Source organism: Prenolepis imparis, unplaced genomic scaffold (assembly GCF_030444845.1).
Source record: "Prenolepis imparis isolate NDT839.2.m4 unplaced genomic scaffold, iyPreImpa1.0 SCAF_14, whole genome shotgun sequence".
Lineage (NCBI taxonomy): Eukaryota > Metazoa > Arthropoda > Insecta > Hymenoptera > Formicidae > Prenolepis > Prenolepis imparis.
In genome coordinates, this window is record NW_028141172.1 from 2,768,271 (window position 1) to 2,789,463 (window position 21,193).

At 31.0% G+C, this 21,193-nt stretch overlaps 4 protein-coding genes across 5 annotated transcripts; all 4 read left to right on the forward strand.

Moving 5' to 3' along the window:
- The first annotated feature begins 1,190 nt into the window (after positions 1-1,190).
- LOC145945446 (uncharacterized) lies at positions 1,191-6,759 on the forward strand. Of its 2 annotated transcripts, XM_083054464.1 has the most exons (7): positions 1,191-1,266; positions 1,572-1,645; positions 2,920-3,024; positions 3,100-3,253; positions 3,652-3,840; positions 4,832-4,940; positions 5,909-6,759. In XM_083054464.1, the coding sequence occupies exons 2-7, from the start codon at positions 1,576-1,578 to the stop codon at positions 6,104-6,106; spliced, it is 825 nt and encodes a 274-aa protein (XP_082910590.1). In that variant the 5' UTR covers positions 1,191-1,266; positions 1,572-1,575; the 3' UTR covers positions 6,107-6,759. The 2 variants fall into 2 exon arrangements, with proteins under 2 accessions (XP_082910590.1, XP_082910591.1); XM_083054465.1 differs by lacking the exon at positions 2,920-3,024 and having other exon boundaries at positions 5,909-6,756.
- A 1,057-nt stretch (positions 6,760-7,816) lies between these two features.
- LOC145945560 (uncharacterized) lies at positions 7,817-10,609 on the forward strand. Its single transcript, XM_083054623.1, has 5 exons — positions 7,817-7,886; positions 8,530-8,677; positions 9,709-9,897; positions 10,130-10,238; positions 10,412-10,609. The coding sequence occupies exons 1-5, from the start codon at positions 7,817-7,819 to the stop codon at positions 10,607-10,609; spliced, it is 714 nt and encodes a 237-aa protein (XP_082910749.1).
- Positions 10,610-14,222: 3,613 nt separating this feature from the next.
- Positions 14,223-17,307, forward strand: Arpc2 (Actin-related protein 2/3 complex, subunit 2). The gene is made up of 7 exons (XM_083054463.1): positions 14,223-14,426; positions 14,826-14,919; positions 14,998-15,097; positions 15,184-15,385; positions 15,463-15,683; positions 15,932-16,133; positions 16,445-17,307. Exons 1-7 carry the CDS (start codon positions 14,353-14,355, stop codon positions 16,470-16,472), a joined length of 921 nt encoding a protein of 306 aa, XP_082910589.1. The 5' UTR covers positions 14,223-14,352; the 3' UTR covers positions 16,473-17,307.
- A 143-nt stretch (positions 17,308-17,450) lies between these two features.
- On the forward strand, positions 17,451-19,129 carry LOC145945448 (uncharacterized). The gene is made up of 2 exons (XM_083054467.1): positions 17,451-18,120; positions 18,451-19,129. Exons 1-2 carry the CDS (start codon positions 17,787-17,789, stop codon positions 18,621-18,623), a joined length of 507 nt encoding a protein of 168 aa, XP_082910593.1. The 5' UTR covers positions 17,451-17,786; the 3' UTR covers positions 18,624-19,129.
- Positions 19,130-21,193: the final 2,064 nt, after the last annotated feature.

Here is a 21,193-nt window from a genome sequence, read left to right on the forward strand (position 1 = left end):
TCACCGATATCGCTCGCGTATCTGAATATGACTGAGTCTGAACGACTGTCGAGAATATTTTTCTCTCAAACATCTCGCTAAAAGCGAGATTTCCGCTTGCATCCCTTTTTCGATTCCCCTCGTTGATCATTTAATATCCCTCCAACGTTTTCTTTTTTCTTTTTTTTTTCAAAGAAGATGCGCGCGTGTACATACCGTTAAACTTTTTAATAAAAGAAAGAAATAAAAAGAAAAATCCATGTTTGCGATCTCCGTGTGCGATGTAATCGAAAGTTTAATCTCGACCGATGAAGAGATTCTGTTTTCAACCGATTTGCGTGCGTTACAAATTACAACAAGATATACTTCGCAATCAAATCGTTAATCTAATCGATGAAGTGAAGAATTTATTATACGAAGAGAAATGGAGAGACGAGCGTGTCTCGAAATAAGATTAATCATAATCAATTTTTTTTATAGCAGCTGCTGAGCATCGAACATTCTTTCCGATTATATTTTAGGAGATTTCTGAATACAACTTTGTATTTTCTTTCGGGCGGAGAAAAGTTCCGACATATTTTTGACATTTAAAGTTGCTTCGAGTATCCGTTCATTGTTAAGATAAGGTTAATTAATTCAAACACAAACTAGAAAAATAATTGTCTAGTCTAAAAATTATCTATAAAAAAAAATATTAGCTCCCACAGTTAAATTTTAAGTCCTTATATATTACACTTAAAATTTAATTATCATGTCTAAACTTTAGCTATATGATAATTAATATTTTTAACTACAAGTTAGAAGATTCTCTACTAAACCACAGCTTAAAAATATTAGTTATCATAGCTAAAATTTATAAGCATGATAATTGAAAATTTCAGGTGTAATATAGAGACATAAAATAACAAATTGAACTATGATAATTGAAATTTTTTTTCCACGTTTAACTGTCAGCCCTTGAGATCGCGAACGAAAGATCCAATATTCTTGGGAGATTCTGAACAATTTTCTATGGACAACGAAGGAAGGTAGAGCGCGTAGTATTTCGATTGTTTCCTTGATTGATCAACATTCGTATCATATCAAGTCCCGATAAGTCGTCAAGATAAGAGGATTCTCGACGATTAGACGAATCCAATATCGACTACCATGTAATATATACATACCTATAATACGATAGCGTATATACGTATATATATAAGATCGGGGAATTTTTTTAATTATTCCCGTGGTTCTCTTATCGTGCAGGTTGTATTTATATTGCAAGAACGACGACGAAGTCGGCTCGTACGTATAAATACGTAATTAGTATGCAATTATACAAAAGCCGACGTAATCAGCTGTGAATAGTGTATCGAGTATATTCGAGGCAGAAGTGCCGATTTTTATAGTTAACAATTTTTGTGTCAACGATTCGGGTGGCTATATAATCGTTGCGGGAAAATACCGTGTAATCGGTTATAATAATTCGGCGATAATATAACCCGCGCGATTGCGGCTAGTGATAACAATACATAGTGAAAGAAAACGCTCTTCTTGACCTCCTTCCTTTAGGTAGCTCTAAACCGACTATATTTTCTATTTTTCCGCAGAAGAATGAGGTTCGTAACGCTCGGGCTTAGCCTGATCTGTACCATTGCCTTGGCATTTAAGATCAACGGTGATCGTAAGTTGATATCTATGTATTTGGCTTCTTAGTTCTCTCTCTGGAATCTCTCTCTTTTTCTCTCTCTTTCTCTTTGGAAATATATCTCGTTTATACTATCTTCTATCTTCACGCTATTTATCTTTCACAATGGTCTATTCTCTTCTTTCAATCTACTTAAATTTTTTATCAGCTTATTTTTTAGTTATCTCTACTTTCGAGCATATGTTTTTGATAGAGATCTAGATGAGAGATCTACAGTGTTTCAAAATTGAACGCTCAAACTTTGCCAGTATATTTTATGGGTGGAAACAAATATTATATAAAAACATTGATAGGAAAATGTTTTATCATCACGTTACATTAAAAAAAAAAAAGAAAAAGAAAATACGTTTTTGCTTAATTTTCCAGTTAAAAATATCATACTACCATCTTGCTTTAATTGAGTGAATGCCAGACTAATCTCCTTATAATCTTATCACAAATTAACTTTTATATAACTTATACTTTTGCTTTTTTTATAAATAAAAATTAATCTATAATAAAAATAACTATATTAGAATCAACAGATTAGATAAATAGCGTCGACCTATATATTTACATTGTTATATATAATTATTATCAGTAATTTCGTTATTGCTTCATGTTTTACATTTTTGCGCCAATATTTATATAAAGTTTCTTTCTTGTTTCTATCCATAAAACGTATTAGCAAAGTTTGGGACATCCTGTGTGTATATATATATATATATATACATATATATACACATATATACATATATATATATATATATATACACACACACATACACATATATAATATCCCTCCGTAATTAAGGATATTATAGACAAGGCGGCACAAACATATTATATTTATATATACATATATAGAGATAGATAAATAATATGTCTGTGCCCCGCCTTGTCTATAATATCCTTAATTATGGAGGGATATTATTTTATATATATAGATAAATAATATGTCTGTGCCGGCCTTATCTATAATAATATCCCTTAATTACGGAGGGGTATTATTCCGCATTATGTCATTGTTTACAATAGTTTACATTGTAACTTTGAATTTTGCTTCGACTCGCCTGCTTTCTGTTCTTCAATCTCTATACCTGTTATAAAATCGCTTTGCAAAGTTATATACCGCCTTCTTTCCCTACTCTTTACTTTTTATTTTTCTCATCTTATTAGCCATAATTATATTGTAAGATGTAGCATAATATATATTTATTTAAAAATGTACTGTATTATTATTATTATATGTATATTTTTATGATTCGCAGTGCTCTCATTTTGGTTAGACATTGTAGCGATTCTATTGTCGTCCCCTGTCCTTTTCTGTGCGTGCACCGGCTTATGTACTTATTGTTACAATAATTACTCATCTCGTGCGTCAATATCGTTTTGCTTTTAGCGTTAATTATATATATTGCGTGAAATTTCTTGAACTCACTTTTTTGCAGGTGTATCGGAACGTGGCATGTATAATATTTTTGAAGATTTTCTCGAAAAATTCAAGACCATAATGCAGACCGGAAATGACACGATCGGAATTCCGGTCCTTGATCCGTTCACCGCGGACAAAATACCGATCGAAATTAATGAGGAGATGATAAAGTAAATGTTCATTCGAGTTTTTTTATTTTTTTTTAATAACACGTTGATCGCCAACGCTTTAAATTAATATACACGACGTCTTCGTGAAAGAAATAATATTAAAAGTAACCTTGCAATTATACAAGTTTTTAATTAATATCTTTTACCTTACATCACTATCGAATTATTATCAGCATAGATTTGATACTGTACGTATATAAACTAGCAAGAAAAGAGAGAATAGAAAGAGGTGGATTATCTAAGAATTCGATTTTTTGCCAGATCGTGCGAATTAACTTAATACACGTGGCAGTCAACGTATCAAACGATCTTAAATTATTAAGGGTCATAATGAACGAAACTGCGAAGTCTATTTAACAGCGTCTGACAATTTCCTTATGTTTCTGGTATATCTTTAGCTTGAATGGTCTTTTAACAAACGTCGAAGTGGACGGCCTGTCCGCATACGATGTCAACAATGGTGACTTCAAGTTAATTGGACTGAAACTCATCATGAACATTTCTTGGCCGTTGATAGTCGCGAGTACAAATTACTCTATAAAGGGCAAAGCCGACAACTTTGAAATTTATGGCACTGGCGAGATGAAGTGAGTATGTTTCTTAATCTACAACCACGCGATAAGTCTTCGATACGTGACCATGCACGAGAATGAGATACAGATAGTGAAATTGTACCAGTTTCACAATCATCATTGTATATTTTACAATAATATATACGCACATTTCTATTTCGTAATAATATTATTTTGTAATTGCAATATTTATTATTATTTATTATTTAACAAAATAACATTTACTAAAACATATTAAAATATATTTTAATAAATATTATTTTGTTAAATAATAAATATAATATTTAAATATATTTATTATATTTATTATGAGATTTTTACTATTATTGGCTATTGCTGGCTTTTTCTCGTTCGCGGAGAACCCTTATATTTTCCATTTTGTTTCATTTACATTTAATATAAACACAATGCATGAAATATAACCGCGTGAAACAAAAAAAAAAGACGGCAGTACGGTTGACAATGAATCAGCTGTTTTTCATTGAGCTTTCCTGATGTTATCAAATAACGTCAAGCGCAACAAAGGGCATTATTAAATCGTAACTGAATTCATATATGCTTTACGTGAAACACGCGATCGCGTCAATGTTTTTTTTTTTTTTTTTTTTTTACAGTGGTCAAGTTCAATCTTAGAAAACGCGAGACCTTATTGTGGGATTCAAATTTTTAATTCTATTTAAAAGACAATCTACATCTCAATATCATCATTTCATATTAATTATGTCCATACATTTTCGATCTCAAAATACAAACATTAATAAATTTATATTTAAACAAACGATTCTTTTACACGCATAAACTGAAGAAACAAAATTGAACGCAAACTTTTTAGCAGAAATTTTCTAAGCTTTAAAAAACACATCAATATTTTATTGTTAAATGCTCTACTTTTTCAATTATTAAATTTCTATTTTTATTAATTATAACAGAAGATGTCTTATCAATATTGATTTAAAAATTCAGGTCATGAGAGATTAAAGGATATACTTATGTATTCAATTTCCAGAATATCCCCACGAGACTTTTTTCTCGAGACGGAAATTGGTTTCACAATAAACGGCAAATATCTTCAAGTGAAGGACATGAAATTGAAGATTTCTTTGAGAGCGCTTGAAGTAAGTAACTGAATTCTCTCTCTCTTTCTCTTTTTCTCTCAATCATAATCCTCGAGACTCGCAAATGGAGCAAATATTAAATTGTTGCACATGAAATATCGATTTTAGGCGCGCATTTTAATGATTTTCAAGTAATTATTAAGCAGAAAAAACAAACAATATATATATAATTAAAAACTTTTAGAAAAATACTTTTCACATTTTAAACAAAGGACAAAAAGTTGCCGCTGTAAGCTCTCGTTTCGATTAAATGTAGAAAGTTTAAGTTAAGAGAGAAAGAAATTAAAAATCACAAAAACATGTTTTCAGCTTCATATTCCGGATATTAAATTTTTCTATACTGCACATATTCGTTTTCTTTTCTTCTTTTTTTTTTTTTCATTGATACCATTTTCCGAAGTTTATATTACACGATTTTTCTACAATTTTAATATTATAAAATAATATGTTACATGAATTTTTTAATTGAAAACTAATTATTTATATTCTTATGTGCCAAACAAGCAGTGCAATAATAAAGATAGTAAAATGGAGAAGCAAGAAAAACAATTTTTTGTGATTTCTCGAAAATCAGCGCGACATTTCAAACCGTTTGGCAATTGAGTCAATATCTTCGACAAATTTATTGTAACTTGACAATTCGCAAACGCGTTTTGTAAAGCCTGTAGCATTTATCTCTGTTCCATACAGAGTTAAAACTGTCAAAATATGAAATTTCATATATGCAATAATAATCAATAGAAAAATCAACTCAAATCATTCATTATTTTTTTAAATAATTTCTCTTTCTTCTTAAATAATTTTAAATAATCTTTCTTTCTTCTTAAATAATTTTAAATAATTTCTTCTATTTCTCAACCGTTCTTAATTTTCTCGACTAAAATTTTAATTAATTTTTTTGTTATTATTTATTTTTGCTATTTTAATTTTTTTAACGAAAAATTAATTTCTTTTTTTATTGTTCGCAGTTTCATACGACAGGTCTTTTCGACGATGACGAATTGTCCGAACTACTAAGCGCCGTCATCTCCGACATGGTGCCTCAGCTGATTACAGATTATCATGACGTGATTACGGGGAGACTTAGTCTTGTTGCCACAGACATGCTCAACAAGTTTCTGTGCACTAAGACACTAGCGGAACTATTAAAAATGATAGGTATTTAGTATTAGTTTTCTTTTTCCATCATACGTGTGCGTCAGATCCCACTATCATTTGATCAATCGTTTATGCAGTCGCGTTACTTAATCGATTAAGCGATAAAATGTATGATAATGCTTGCGAATAGCATGTATTGATAACGAGAGATAGAAATGTATACTAATTTTTTAACTGCAAACTTATATTTGGTAAGTTAAAATTGCTAACAAATAAATTTAATACAATTATTAGCGTAATTATTGATAAAAAATTACAAATATTAAAAATATTTTAATATCTTTTATTGTAATATTTTCTACTGTTTGTATTATTTTTGACTACACGACATATTATTAGAAATTTTAAAAAGCACAATACACGTCTTATAATACACGTCAAATAAATAAAAAGTATATAAATGTATATACTTTGTAATATATAATATATTATTTTTATATAAAATTATTCTGGAAAAAGGAGTGAGCAGAAATATTGTTTCATTCACTATATATATTAAAGAGCGAGTTTTAGTTATGACATGACTTCCATAATATGCCGATCTATTTTATATACAAGCGGATAATGCAATAAAATCTATGATTAAGAGAGGAAGAAAGTGTGTGTGTGTGTGTGTGAAAAAATTATAATTGACTTGAATATGTTGAATAAATTTGGTTTACTAATCTTGACATCCACTTAATTACTTCTTTTTTACCCTCGATTAGAATAAATTTTTATTATCAAAACTGCGACCTTTGCGAAGACTCGAGAATCCAGTTTTAGCAAAAAATAGAAAAATTATCAAAAAAATTGCTAGATGAAAAATGAATAATTTATCCAATTTCGACACGATATAAATAATACGAAGCATCTTTTATTGGATCACACATTATGCGCGATTTACGATTTTATTAAATTACTGGACAACATTTCTACATTAGGTATGCCAATTAATTGCGTTACGAGTTTCTCCTATAATCTAATCTGACCGATAAGACGCGCGGGATTCGCCGCAGAAATAAACGAAATTAAAGGAGAACAAAATGAGATTAATTTCGAAACAAAATTAATTGCGATATTAAATAATTACACCCAATTGAGCTCCGTAAACGCGCGATCGAGGAGACTTTTGTCAACGTCAATTTCGCGATTGTAAACAACTCGATACGCTTTTTCATGAGAAAATAAAAAAGGTACATCCAATTTTTCGCGCGTGTCTTCGTCCAGTTTTTCAAGATCGGATCTCTTCGTCGGATTGCGCAAAAATCGAATCGTTGTACGACATCGTAATCGATAAGAGATCTTAATGTCTAGGCGGATCCCGATATATATCGATGACATAAAAATCAAGCCAATTTCTATAAATACTCCCACATTCTTTTCGCGAGTCGCAGTTTTCTTATTTTCTCAATTCTAATTACAAACAGCGCGACTTGTATCATCAAAAAGAAACAAGAATTTGTACGTATTAATTGGTATATGTATATGGTCATTTTAATACAAGTATTTATAAATAGTATTAAATATTTCGAGAATATATCAATTATATGCGCTTTCTATGCGCATAAATTTGTAAACTTTTCTCTCAAATATTTACGTCAGACGCAGAGGTTGACTTTTCGCGTCTCGGAAATAATTCGCGTAATCTCGATGTCCTCGCGCGTCCTCGGCAAATTCATTAACTCTAACAATAAAAATGATATTTCGAACAGGTTTTTTTTATTTTGTGCAGAAAAATGAATCACATGGCATTTGGGCTTATCCTGATCTGTTGCCTTACTCGGGCAATTGAAACGAACGGTTATCGTAAGTAAATATCAATATTTCTTTTCTCGCTTTCCTCTCTTTTGTTCTAGAATTTCTCCGTAAATATATATATCGAGTAATATTTTTCTAAAAATACGTCACGTTCTTACATTTATTTTTCTTCGTGCTATATCTATTTTTAATTTATATATAACCTTTAAACTCATTTTAATTTTACTTTAATTTTATTTTTATTTAGTTATTTTTATTTTTATAGCTTTTTTAACAAATACGTATTGAGAAGATGTACAGTCGTGGACACAGAGGTTGCGACACTTTTTTTTTAACGAGTTTATAAATATGCAGTAAAATTCAGGACGCGAATCATTGTCATGTGCTTATGCGCGATAAATAATCATGATGTTAATATAAATTTAAACGCCGTGGAAAATTTATAATAAATAAACATTAAATTCAATAAATATAAAGTATCGCAATCTCTGTGTCCACGACTGTCCAATATTTTTAAATAATCTATATATATAAATAATTTATGCAGCCTATATTCTTTAATAATATCAACTTTCGCGATTTTACAGATATTTTCAGTTTCTTGAGTAATTTTTTTTTTTGTATCTGTAAAATATTTTTGAAAATAATTTTTTTTTTTGCTAATTACACAAATTATTATTTTTATTTGCAGACGTGTACGCAAAACGTACCGTGTTTGAGGAGTTTCTCGAAAAGTTTAAGGTCGTATTAAAGACTGGAAACGAGTCGTTCGGAATTCCGGTTCTTGATCCATTCACCGCGAAGCAGATACCGATCAAATTAAACGAGGAAATAATAAAGTGCGTGCTATTTTAGTTTGTGTGTGTGTCGAATATCTCATAAACATATTTAAAAGCAGTTTAAAAAAAATGTTTTTATATTACATACCTCATAGTTGCCCCGCTGTCGCCCGATGCCTCCCTGGGCCTCCTCCTCCTCTCTTGGTCCATGGTAGCACTCACGACACTCGCGAAAACACGAATAATTACGATTGTCCGAGACTTTACACGGCACTCCCGACGCGCGACACTTTACACGGCACTCCCGACACGACGCGTAAATCGCACTGTGTATCGCAATGCTATCTGTAACAAATAAAATACATACATATTAGAATAATCTTATTATTGTTTCGCATGATAACATACACAATATAAATATAAATATGTAAGCTGGAATATTTAATTAGCAAATTTTCGCTTTATTAATATTTTTTTACAGAAATCAGCTGATTAAAGCGTTAATTTGCTAATTAATTTTTTAAATATGTTATAAAAATTAAAATAATAATATGTTTTAAATAATATGTTATAATATTTTTGACAGTTATCAGCTGATTTCTGTCAAAAAATATTAATGAAGAATAAGGTATTACAACATATATTACTATTTTAATTTTTTAACATATTATTATTTTAAAATTTAATTAGCACAATGAATTATCGCTTTAATCAGCTAATTTTTGTGAAAAAATATTAATCAAGTTTAAACAAACTTTATATTATTTTTTTTAAATATGACTTTTTTTAATATAAAATCGAAGAATGGAGCACGCTTGTGTTGTTCTAGTGTTGTAAAAAAGAAAAAAACTTGTATATCATAATGGTCTCGTAGATCGTCATTTTTATTCCGTCTGTTCTGTCTATTTTTGTCATAATCTATAGAATTTACGATCCTCATTTATCCTCCCTGCTAATGAGTGCAAATATTTTCTTTATAATATATTTTTTGCTAATTACTGTAAAGCAATCTAAGGTCAATTGAAGTAATATAGGGCAAAGTATCTTAATCATAGTAATTTATATCAATGCATTTCCGAATACATCCTCAGCCTGGACGCGCTTTTGACGAACCTCAACGTGAGTGGTTTGTCCGAGTACAAAGTCATCGATGGTGATTTCGAAGTAATTGGTATAAAGCTCAAAATAAATCTCTCCTGGCCTTTGATAACCGCGAGTACCGATTACGCCATGAAAGGCAACGCCGATTCTTACGAATTTTACGGAAACGGTGAATTAGAGTGAGTATTTGTTTTTATTTTCCCTGAAAATCGTATGTAATTTTTAGTTTAAATATATTTTTTTCATTTATCTTATTTCATTGTTATTCGTTTTATTTTAAATTTTAATGAATTATTGTAGTATCATAATAGGACTTTCTTATTCAATTTTTTTGATCCAAAAATAAACATGTAGGTCGTAAGAAATTAAAGCTAAGAATGTGCGCGTGTTTTATGTATATTCTATTTTCAGCCTGTCCGCGCGGGATTTCATTTTGGAGACGGAAATTAGTTTTACAGTGAATGGAGAACATTTCAAAGTGAAAAATATGAAATTGAAGCTTTCCCTGAGAGCGGTAGATGTAAGTATAACCGCGCGTTTTTTTTCCATAAAATTCCGATTCTCCGCGACGTCTCGGTTCGATATCGAAACTGTTGATCAATTTATTCAACAATTTTAAACTAATGCCTTCACCTTTCACCTTTCTTCCACTTTTTTCTTATTTTTATCATTAATTCCTCTCGTTATTCGCAGTTTCGCGCGACAGGTTTGTTCAATGACGAAGAAGTGTCTAATGTATTGAGTGCCGTGATATCCGATACGGCACCTGAGATGTTCGAAGATGCCACGATTATGGATAGACTTAGACGTCTCGCGACGAAAAAAGTTGACGCTATTCTCTCCACTAAGACGATCGGGGAATTATTGGAATTTTTAGGAGTACTGGATTGATAGATTCGCATTTATTTTAATTTTATTTTTATATATATATAAAATTCTTATTTTCGACCAATAACTGGCTTAAGTTGCAGATGTTCCTTTATTAATTAAAAAACACTACGTTTCGACCATAATTTTGGTCCTTTTCAAGTGTTGTTAATAATTCATAAGTCACAAATACTATTTTTACAAAATTAAATTCTTTACATGTCATTAGGACATCTAGTCACATACTGATTGAGTGAATCAGTATGTGACTAGATGTCCTAATGACATGTAAAGAATTAAATTTGTAAAAATAGTATTTGTGACTTATGAATTATTAAAACACTTGAAAAGGACCAAAATTATGGTCGAAACGTAGTGTTTTTTAATTAATAACGGAACATCTGCAACTTAAACCAGTTATTGGTCGAAAATAAGAATTTTATATATATTTTTTATTTTTATTCTCGCACTGGCGAGATTAAATATTAATTCTCATCATTTATTTTTATATGTATTGGATTTAAATTAAAAATTGAATTACATAAATTAAGTAACGATTAGTTTTAAGAAATTAAGTTCGACCGCTTCAATTCTTCGAACCGAAGAATCATAGCCAGCATAATTAAGTCATCAATATGCATAATTTATAAAGTTCTCTTATTGAATATCAGTCACTATCTTTAGATATACTCTTCATTCAATTTTAACAAGTGCCTCCCATGATTTTAAAATTCCGATCAAAACTCGAAAAACTGTATGGAAATATAATTGAAAATAAATTACATCGTTAAATTTAAATGTCTTTTCACCAGATATTTCAAAATTAATAAAACTGTAAATGTATAAGTATGTACTTATATTAATATATACATACATATGTTTATGTATTTTTATCAATGTATTTTTCTGAATTCAAATTGATTGAAATTGAACTAGATACATTTTAAACACATTTATTACTTCAATTATATACTAGTATTAACCCTTTCTGTACGATTTTTTTATTATTAGATATGTAGAATGTAAGAGATTGATTTTTATCATAAGTGTAAGATTTAATTAATTTTTGTAATATTCTGAGAATTTATATCAAATTGAATATTTGAGAAAACGATACGTTCGTCTTATTATAAAGAAATAATGAAACTCACTGCCAATAGGTTTTTTAAATGTTAATTTTCACATATCACCAATTACGACTATCCGATACGTTAACTAGTTTCTCGATAATGTTTCTCGATAATGTTTCTCGAAACCTATTTTATTTTGTCTCCACATTGTTAAATTTGTTAAATTGAATTAAAGTCTTCTATAAAATTAATTATTATCGCGTTTGCAATAAGTTTGAATAGAGTGTTGAATAGAGAAGTGAAAATATCTGTATAATTTCATATTCAATATTCAATTCAGTCCGCGATTATTCGTGTAACTCAATGTTCAATTGCCCGAACAATGCTATTAATTTATTTGCATATAGAATAGTACGAAACAAATTTCCATCCAAAAAAATATTTTTTTTATTATTATTATTATTATTATTTAAAAATAATATTCCGATTTTTTTTTATTTTAGAACAATTTTTTATAAATATAATACGTTTATTAAACTTGTAATAATGATTAATAAAAAACAATAATTTGCCAAATTAAGCAATAACAAATATAAAAATAGAATAAAACAAATTTTTCTTAATTTTTTTTATAAGAATACCATATATATGTTATTTTTTTTTAATTTTAGAACGATTTTTACATTTTTATAATGCGTTTATTAAATTACTCCTGATGATGATTAATAATAAAGAAGCAATTTACCAAACAATTATAAATAGCAAATTTACTTGCCAGCACTGCTGTTGTATTGGATTGGTTGCGATGGATTCTCCTGATGCGTTTAGCCATCATCTGTTCCTAAACATTAAATTAAAACGTTATTTATCATATATATCAAATATTGCTAAAGGAAGATTTTGTTAAATATTCTCTACATAAATTTAGAAAATCAAATTGACAACTAGATTTATATATATATATATATATATATATATATATATATATATATATATGTATATATATATATATTTATATTGAGTGAAAGAAATATAAATCTAAATTTTATATAAATATATAAAAATCAATAAATATATATAAATAAATATAAATTAAATTTTTTTCACATTAATATATTTTTAATATTTTTATTAAATTAATATATACTAGATTCTAGATTAATATACACGTATATCGTCCCGCGATTTCCTCGGCATTCCCGATATTATAATATTTTCGCACTACGGTTGCGCGGAATTCACCTAATGGAATTCTGGCTATCATATATTAAAATATTATATTTACGCATAATGCAATGTCGCCCAATACTTTTCTCGATACTCCCAATATAGAAAGCTTATCTGCTAACAACGTTTATTCCCGGAAAGTAAATTTCTTGATCATTTTATATCAATACAATATGTTTCAAACTATCGCACTACGGTCGCGCGGAAATCACCTGATGAAACTGTCGCACCTTCGCGATATACATGCATATATAGTATTATAAACCATAATATATAGTATTTGATAGATACGTACAGTATTTGAATACTAAAATTGACATAATAACGAGGATGGATCGACAGAATACTATTTACGAACAATATTTATTCATTTGTCCTCAATTAACCTGAAATCGCGCGATAAGACGAGCGATTCTTATGACCGTAGTATCGTGCGACAACATAATAATTAGCGTAATGAATACAAAAGGTTGATTACAATGTTAATTGATTCCATTCTTTTGATACTTACTCGATGTCGATGCACGATCTATCTGGAATATCTTCAGCACAAGCGTCCCGACGCCACAAGAAATAATCGCGCGCGACTATACGTTATAGACGAGAGGGTGAGGAGAGAGGACTGAGGACGCTGCTGTCCGATTCCGAAGTTCCTTACGTCACGTGAATTAAATATGGCTGTCACTCACTGCGGCGCTAAATTTGAATCGCGAATCGCTCGAGCGATAAGCATATGATATATATAATTATATGTATAATATATAATTAAATAATTAATAATGTATATATATATGTATATATATATATATATTACTAATTAATATATATATTATTAATTATTAATATACATTTTAATAAAAATATTAATAATAATAATATATATTAAAATATAGATTAAAATATAAAATATAATTATTAATTTATTATTAATTATTGTTTTTTATTTACAATTAAAATAAATAATAAATATGAAAAATTTAAACATTGGGCGCATATATGTAATGTTACAATATAAATGGAATTTATAATGTTATATTTTGAGAGTGTTATATTTAAATGGCGCGTGACACAAGAAATCTGCGGAATCACACCGCGCTCGTCAACAGGAAACCGGAAATGACGGAGTTAATAATAATTCTTCGCGCTCGTTTTGGACAGCCAGTATTTTCGTAATTTCCGGATTGAATAAATATCGAGATAATAAGGAGGAAAATATATATTTATATATTAGGAATGACGTTTCGGATTTATTTTTAATAACGCGTGCAATATAGACGCGGAATTTACTTGGAGAGCGGAATCCACTTTATCGATTGAGTGACAGTCTATTTTATCAACGAGGTGCGAGCGATCGGGCGGGCATCGAGTCAGTTGAGTCAGTTAAGTTGCGGATGACAAATATCTGTCGCGATCTGGTGTCCCGGATTATCCTTATCGCGGACGCGGCTGTCTCTTCTAGGCGTAGCAATCATGATCCTGCTGGAGATACACAACAGGATACTCGAGGAAACGTTGACGAACAAAATCAAGAACGCCTTGTCGGGGTGAGGACCTCGCGTGTGCGCTATCTCTCTTTTTCTTCCCCCGTTGAAGATCCTTAAGGGCCCGCCTTATCTCCGCATAACCTCCGTTCCGGGAAAATGTGGCGCCGGGGCGGTGTCCGCCAAAGGCCAAGTTTTTTTTTTTTTTTTTTCTTCGCGAAAAGTTCTTGCGGCCGATTTTTTTATTTTCGAGTCGAAATTTATTTTTGTCTTCCTGACATCACGTCATTTCGCGTATTACCTCCTCACTCTTTTTTCATTCAAAATCTCACCCCAGGGTTTACCTTCAAGTCCTATCCTTTCTGAACTTCTAATAATTCTCATCTGTTGTATCGTAGAACTTTTATCAAATCTATAGCCTTGCGATTACTTTCTTTTGACACAATGTGTTTTTGTTTGTAGACACAAGCAGGAGTCAACCGATGTTGTCATAGCGGACTTCGATGGAGTATTGTTTCACATTTCAAACCTCAGCGGAGACAAATCGAAGCTTAGAGTAAGCAAATTGCTCTTTTGTAGTATATTTGTATCAGCTCGTCAATTCTTTTATATCACGGATATGTTTCTTTTGCAGATAAGTATTCTGCTCAAATTTTATAAACAGTTGCAAGAGCATGGCGCGGATGAGTTGCTCAAACGAGAGTATGGGACCCACCTCATTGCACCACAGAGTGGTTAGATATCTGTTTTATGCAAACTTTTATATTTAAGAACAAGAGTTTAAATGATTAATTATTTGGAATCCATCTCATTTCTACAGGTTACAATGTGTCAGTGCTCATAGATTTAGAAAAGTTACCAGAAGACTGGGAGGGATTAGTGAAGAAAGTCGCCCTGTTGAAGAGACATTGCTTTGCCAGTGTCTTTGAAAAGTACTTTGATTTTCAGGAAGAATATTACGATTCTCCGGGTAGGCCAGTACAGAAGAGGGCTGTCATCCAGTATCGAGATGAAGAAACAATGTAAAAAATGTTGACTAATTTTGGAGAAATTTATATAATTCTTATTATTATTAATTTCTTTATTAATTCTCATCAAGGTATGTAGAGGCCAAAAGCGACAGAGTCACAGTAGTATTTAGCACAATATTCAAAGATGAGGATGACATGGTTATTGGCAAACTGTTTCTTCAAGAACTGAAAGAAGGCAGGCGAGCAAGTCACACCGCACCGCAAGTCTTGTTCAATCATCGCGAGCCACCGTTGGAGCTACAAGATTCCGAGGCAGCGGTCGGAGATTGCATTGGCTATATCACGTTTGGTAAAAAGAGATTGATTTATTTTACAAACATTCATTAAATTGCGTCAAGTTTGAACAATACGCGCGATTCTTCGTTATTCATAACAAAATAAAATAAAATGCAAAATTTACTGTTGAAGTTTGACACTTAAATAAGTTTAAATATTAAGAATTTAAAAGATTTAATTATAAAAGAGGTTTTTATATGTGGCATATTTTTTACACTGATATTTCAAGATTGATATGCATGTGTGATAATTATTTTGCAGTTCTGTTTCCACGTCACACCAATCGAGAAGCACGTGACAACACCATCGACCTGATACACATGTTTAGGAACTATTTGCACTATCACATTAAGTGCAGTAAGGTTTACATTCACTCGAGAATGCGTACTAAGACGACGGACTTCCTTAAAGTGCTGAACAGAGCGAGATCTCAGTCCAAGAACACTGAGAAGAAGACTATCACGTGAGTAACCAAATATTAAACATAAAAAAGACTGACATAAAAGTGACAGTTATGCGATTATAACATGATTATTTAATTATAGTATTACATATATAAATTATTTAAAATCTTTTAAATTACATAAAAATATTCGAAAATATTCAACAACTTTGTAACATTCCTAAAGTAAAAATATATGTATTACCTTGCCTTACTGCTTGTTCCAACTTACTTTATAACGATCCTTATATTATCAAGGAGATTCATCGCATTTATTATTTAAATTTACAAGTTATTTATTATTTATTATTTAAATTTACAATTCTTTGCAGAGGACGAACATTCATCAGGAAAGAATGAGTGTACTGGAGGAGCGAAAGTGTTAACACTTCTTAAGGGGAGATTAGAGTGCGCGGTTAGAGTGCGGTGTCGGAAAGGTCTCCTGCAAACAAGATTTTCCGCGAAGGCATTCCTTGATTCGCGCGAGTATCGGCGAATTAGGTGCTTCGGGGACCTTTGAGTTTCAATCCGTTTCACAAACAGTGCCCTATATTTAGGAAAGATGTAGCGTCGCGTTAAGTGAGTAAAGAAGCAACGGAGAATCACACAGTTTCGCGTCGGTTTAGTTAAGCAATTATCTGAAAAGAATATTCGAAGACACTATTGTTACATCTGTGTACTACGGGTTGACAGTTGATACTATTACGAATATTGCTCGTTACGCAAAACATTTTGTCGATTTTTACAGTGTGATTGGATTGGAATACAATACACCGCTGAAACTTCAAGAAGTTTGGATTCCGTTATATATTAAGCTGGTTGTTACAATGAAACAATTTATTATATGTTACATTCTCAATTACACATCTGGCGCTTTGTAAACGAATACATTGAATGCAGATTACGGTATTACGGTGAAATCTTTAAAAAAATGAAATTGTAAGATATCCTTTTATATATATAAAAGAGACAGGTCAAAAATACCGTTTTAAATTTTTACAGTCTGTTGAATCTGTAATTTACTCGTCATGAAATTTTTGGGGCAACATTTAAATCGTCAGAAATAACTAAAAAAAATAATAAGAGAAGAATGACAATTAAATAATTTTACATTTCGCGCGCGTTTCGGCTCGATCGCTCGTCGAACAAAAATATTGTTAAATAGTATTAAATAATAATTTTTCTTTCGATACTACTTTTATCGTCTACTTAATGACTATACATTCGATTATTATTGTGAAAGATAATAAAAACGGCAATTAACAATCTACAATGTACTCCCACATCTGTAAGTATTGATCTGCAAGTATTGATAATCAGTGAGCGGCGTAAAATAAGGAGTGTCGGAACATGTTCAATTAAGTCAGCCACACCCTCAGCCTTCTGACACTGTCATGAATTTTTTCCTCAGTCCAGAGGTATCTTATCGAGGGTGAATATGCTTCGATACGAGCTCGACGGAAGTTCAATCGACAAAATAATTAATATTTTTCACGTAATTAAATAAAATTACGGATTTTTAAGTCGTATTCTTTCGATTAGGATACGAAATTTCGAATATATTAGAGAGAGAGGAGAGAGAGAGAGGAGGACAAGTTTGAATCCGAACTTGTTGGAAGTCTAAAATTTAGACTCTTCGAAACTCGGGTTTAAACCCTCGTTATATAGCGCACAATGGAAGAGACAACGTTACCCAGCACCTCGTCCGCGTCTCCCTGCTTGTCGAACGAGGCTTCGACGAAGGTGGAGGATTGCGTGGAAGATGCGGTGCAACAGTGGCTGGAGAACGAGGCGTTTCCGGGATTTCGCGTCTGGCAGCTCGCCGGCATCATTCTCTCCGTTCTGCTGAGCATCATCGTCGGATTGTGCTGTTGCATTCGCTTCCGAGTGCCCAGGACGAAGCAGGAGATCGAGGCAGATTACATTCGCAAGAAGATCACCAGGAGTTTCCGGAACGAGCTTTCGAAGATCAGCAATACGGAAATGGACGAGATGGATCTGCAAAAAGGTAACACAACATGATGACATTCGTAAATTACGAAGGTCGAGAATAATTACGGAAGACTCAAATTTAATTAATCAAGAGGAAAGGAAGAGGAAGTCATATCGAATGAATAAATATCTGAATTTTAATCCAAGGGAAAAAGAGGAAGGATATATATTTCTAAGAAAAAAAATGATTGTTTTTATCAAGGCTCTTCTCTATTAAAGTAAAAAGATGAAAAGATTTATTTTATATTAGCCCGTGACTAAACTCCGCCTTCTTCTTTCATCTTGATAAATCTTGAAAATATTTTGAGATGGAAAGCTAATTGTAAACTTGTTTTTCACATCACAGCTCTGGATAGAATCCGAAACGAGTTCGAGGGGGATGAATCTGCGATAGCGAAGGAGAGCGCGAAAATGACGCAGCGGAACATCGGTTTTCGGTCTAGATTCAATGCCGTGTTCGGTGGAGCACGTGTTCGTTTCAGTCAACGCGAACATCCTGAATTGAATGCCACGATCTAACGATGATTTTTTTGACGAATCAAAATTACTTCTCCTTCCTCCCAACACAAGTATGTTTTTATCATTTGCTTATCATATATACAATTATATTATTTTAGATATATCGCGAGAGAAAAAGAATAAGAAATATAAAGAAGGCAAACTAATATACATAAAACATTCTTTAAATTGATATTATTTATTAGTATTTTTAGATAAATACTATTTCTTAAAGAGAAAAAGATTGAATGATTTAAACTTTGGAAACTTTGAAGGAAAAAAATTACAATTTACGATAAAATAACGGCTAATAAATTTATATATGACACTTTCATTGACTAAATATAATCTTTATTTCATATATATATTTTACACAAATTCATTTACTTTAGCATGCAACAGTGATCTATTTAGCAACGAATAGTAATATGCTTTAGAAAGCACTCCACGGTATGTTATAATAATAGTAATTCTTTTTCTATCATGTTGACATTTTGCTATCAATTAAATCTTTTATATTCGATTAATTATTTGTACTCTCTCTTTAACCGCGCTTATCTTATTGTACACCGATTGATCTTATTTAATAATCATATATTTAATAGAACTCGTTAAAATAGAGATTTAATGATTAATGACAATATGAAATAATAGATGAAAATTATTATCGGTATAAAATTAATATTAAAAAAAGCGTGAAACAAAAATATATTATAAAAGATTACGATGTATAATGAAAATTGTGACATTAGTGTGAAATCGATCGTGATATTTCTTGGTCCCTCATTGACGTCATATTGAATTATGATGTCAAAGACGAGAAAGGTGAATTTTTTTTTCTTGATTTTGACGTCACAACTCGAGTCGATCGTGTGAGGAAAATCGAGAAATCTGATTATTCAAACAATATTACAAAATGTTTTATATTTTATTAAGATAAGTTAAGATACAAAAACGAAAGATATATTTTTCTCGTTAAAATAATATCATGAGTTCTTGAATAAGTTAAGACAGGAGAAGAAAATTCGACAAAATAAAAGATAACGGAAAAGACAACGGCATATGTTTATGAAAATGATTTATTAAAATCGGAAAAAAACATACACAAGAAACCGAATTGTTGGTTGATGAAACAACAACTTTTGGCCGATTCCATCGTAGCATCAGCAACATATTTTGCGTACGAAACTCGTATGAAAAAAAAAAAAGAAAATCAATATCGTCGATTCGATGAACAAAGAATCCTAACGAGAAACGAAATCCATCTCCGATGTACACGCACCGGCATTAATGGTGTCCGGCGTTAAATGTGTGCGAATACGTGTATGACAGTCGAAAGTCATACGCATACATACGTAACGCGACATACGTGTTATGACTTTCGGCACGTATTCGCACACATCTAACGCCGGACACCATTAATGCCGGTGCGTGTACATCTAATCTAGATGTATATTATAACAATCAGAGTAACTCAATCGCGAGAGCTGTCATTAAAATTACTCTCGAACGAGCGAAACAAGTATACATGCGAATGCGCGACTCATCATCTCTTCTCTCACAATTCTTTATTTTTATAAATAAGGATAGTCGCTATATTAATTAACGGAGAAATAAAAAAAATGTAAAAAAAAAGAGAAAATTTGGTGCTATTTTCCATTCGCGACATCCATCAACAACTGACAATTGTTTGTTAGATTTTACATTCTGTGATGTACATACACATACAATTTCTATATCGATATAGTCACGGTATTACATTGTTTCGCCGATGTAATACTGCTTCTATATACGATTGCAAGGAAATCATTACTCTCTTCTCGCGTATAATTTTCTATAACGCGATATTAATGATCGCATGTAACAAAGTCGATGACAAAAATTTCTAAATAGACTTTTTTGCCTCAATAGAGAATTTAATTCAAGGATTGATCGTTAAGATATTAAAAAATTTCCTTTTTTATCTCTCCACTATATACGTAAATTTCACATTTTAAGCTCAAAAAACTTCATTTTTTTTATGCTCTCGAAAATTAAGATTGATAACAATGATGTTCGCTTTACATGTTTGCCGAAGGAAAGTGTTCAATTTATAATCGATCGTTAAATGCTTACATTTTATGTCTTTCTTTTTTTTCGAATCCTTACATTCTAGAATCTTCAAATGCTCGATTTTATTCGATTGAATATTATATTCGCATTCTGCAAAATAGTTTGGATCCCTTACACTCTACGATGTGTTAAAGTGTCTTCTTAAATTTTAAGATCTCTGAATCCTTACGTTCTAGGATCTTAGATTCTAGGGTCTTTGGATCGTTAGGTGTTAGATTCTAGGAACTGTGGATTCTTAGGTTCTACGGTTTTTAAATTCTTGATTTTTTTGCGCCACTTATAGATATTCTAGAATCTTGGAATATTTTTATATCTCTCCGGGATAGAGAAGAAAAGAAACACGCGAGCGTCGAGAACTTAAATCGTAGACTTGACTGTAGAATGAAAAATTTTAATCTATATACTCAATTTAAATTAACGTAAAATAATTTCGATTCTAAAACATCTGAGTGGAAATTTTAGAACGTCGCAGGATTAAT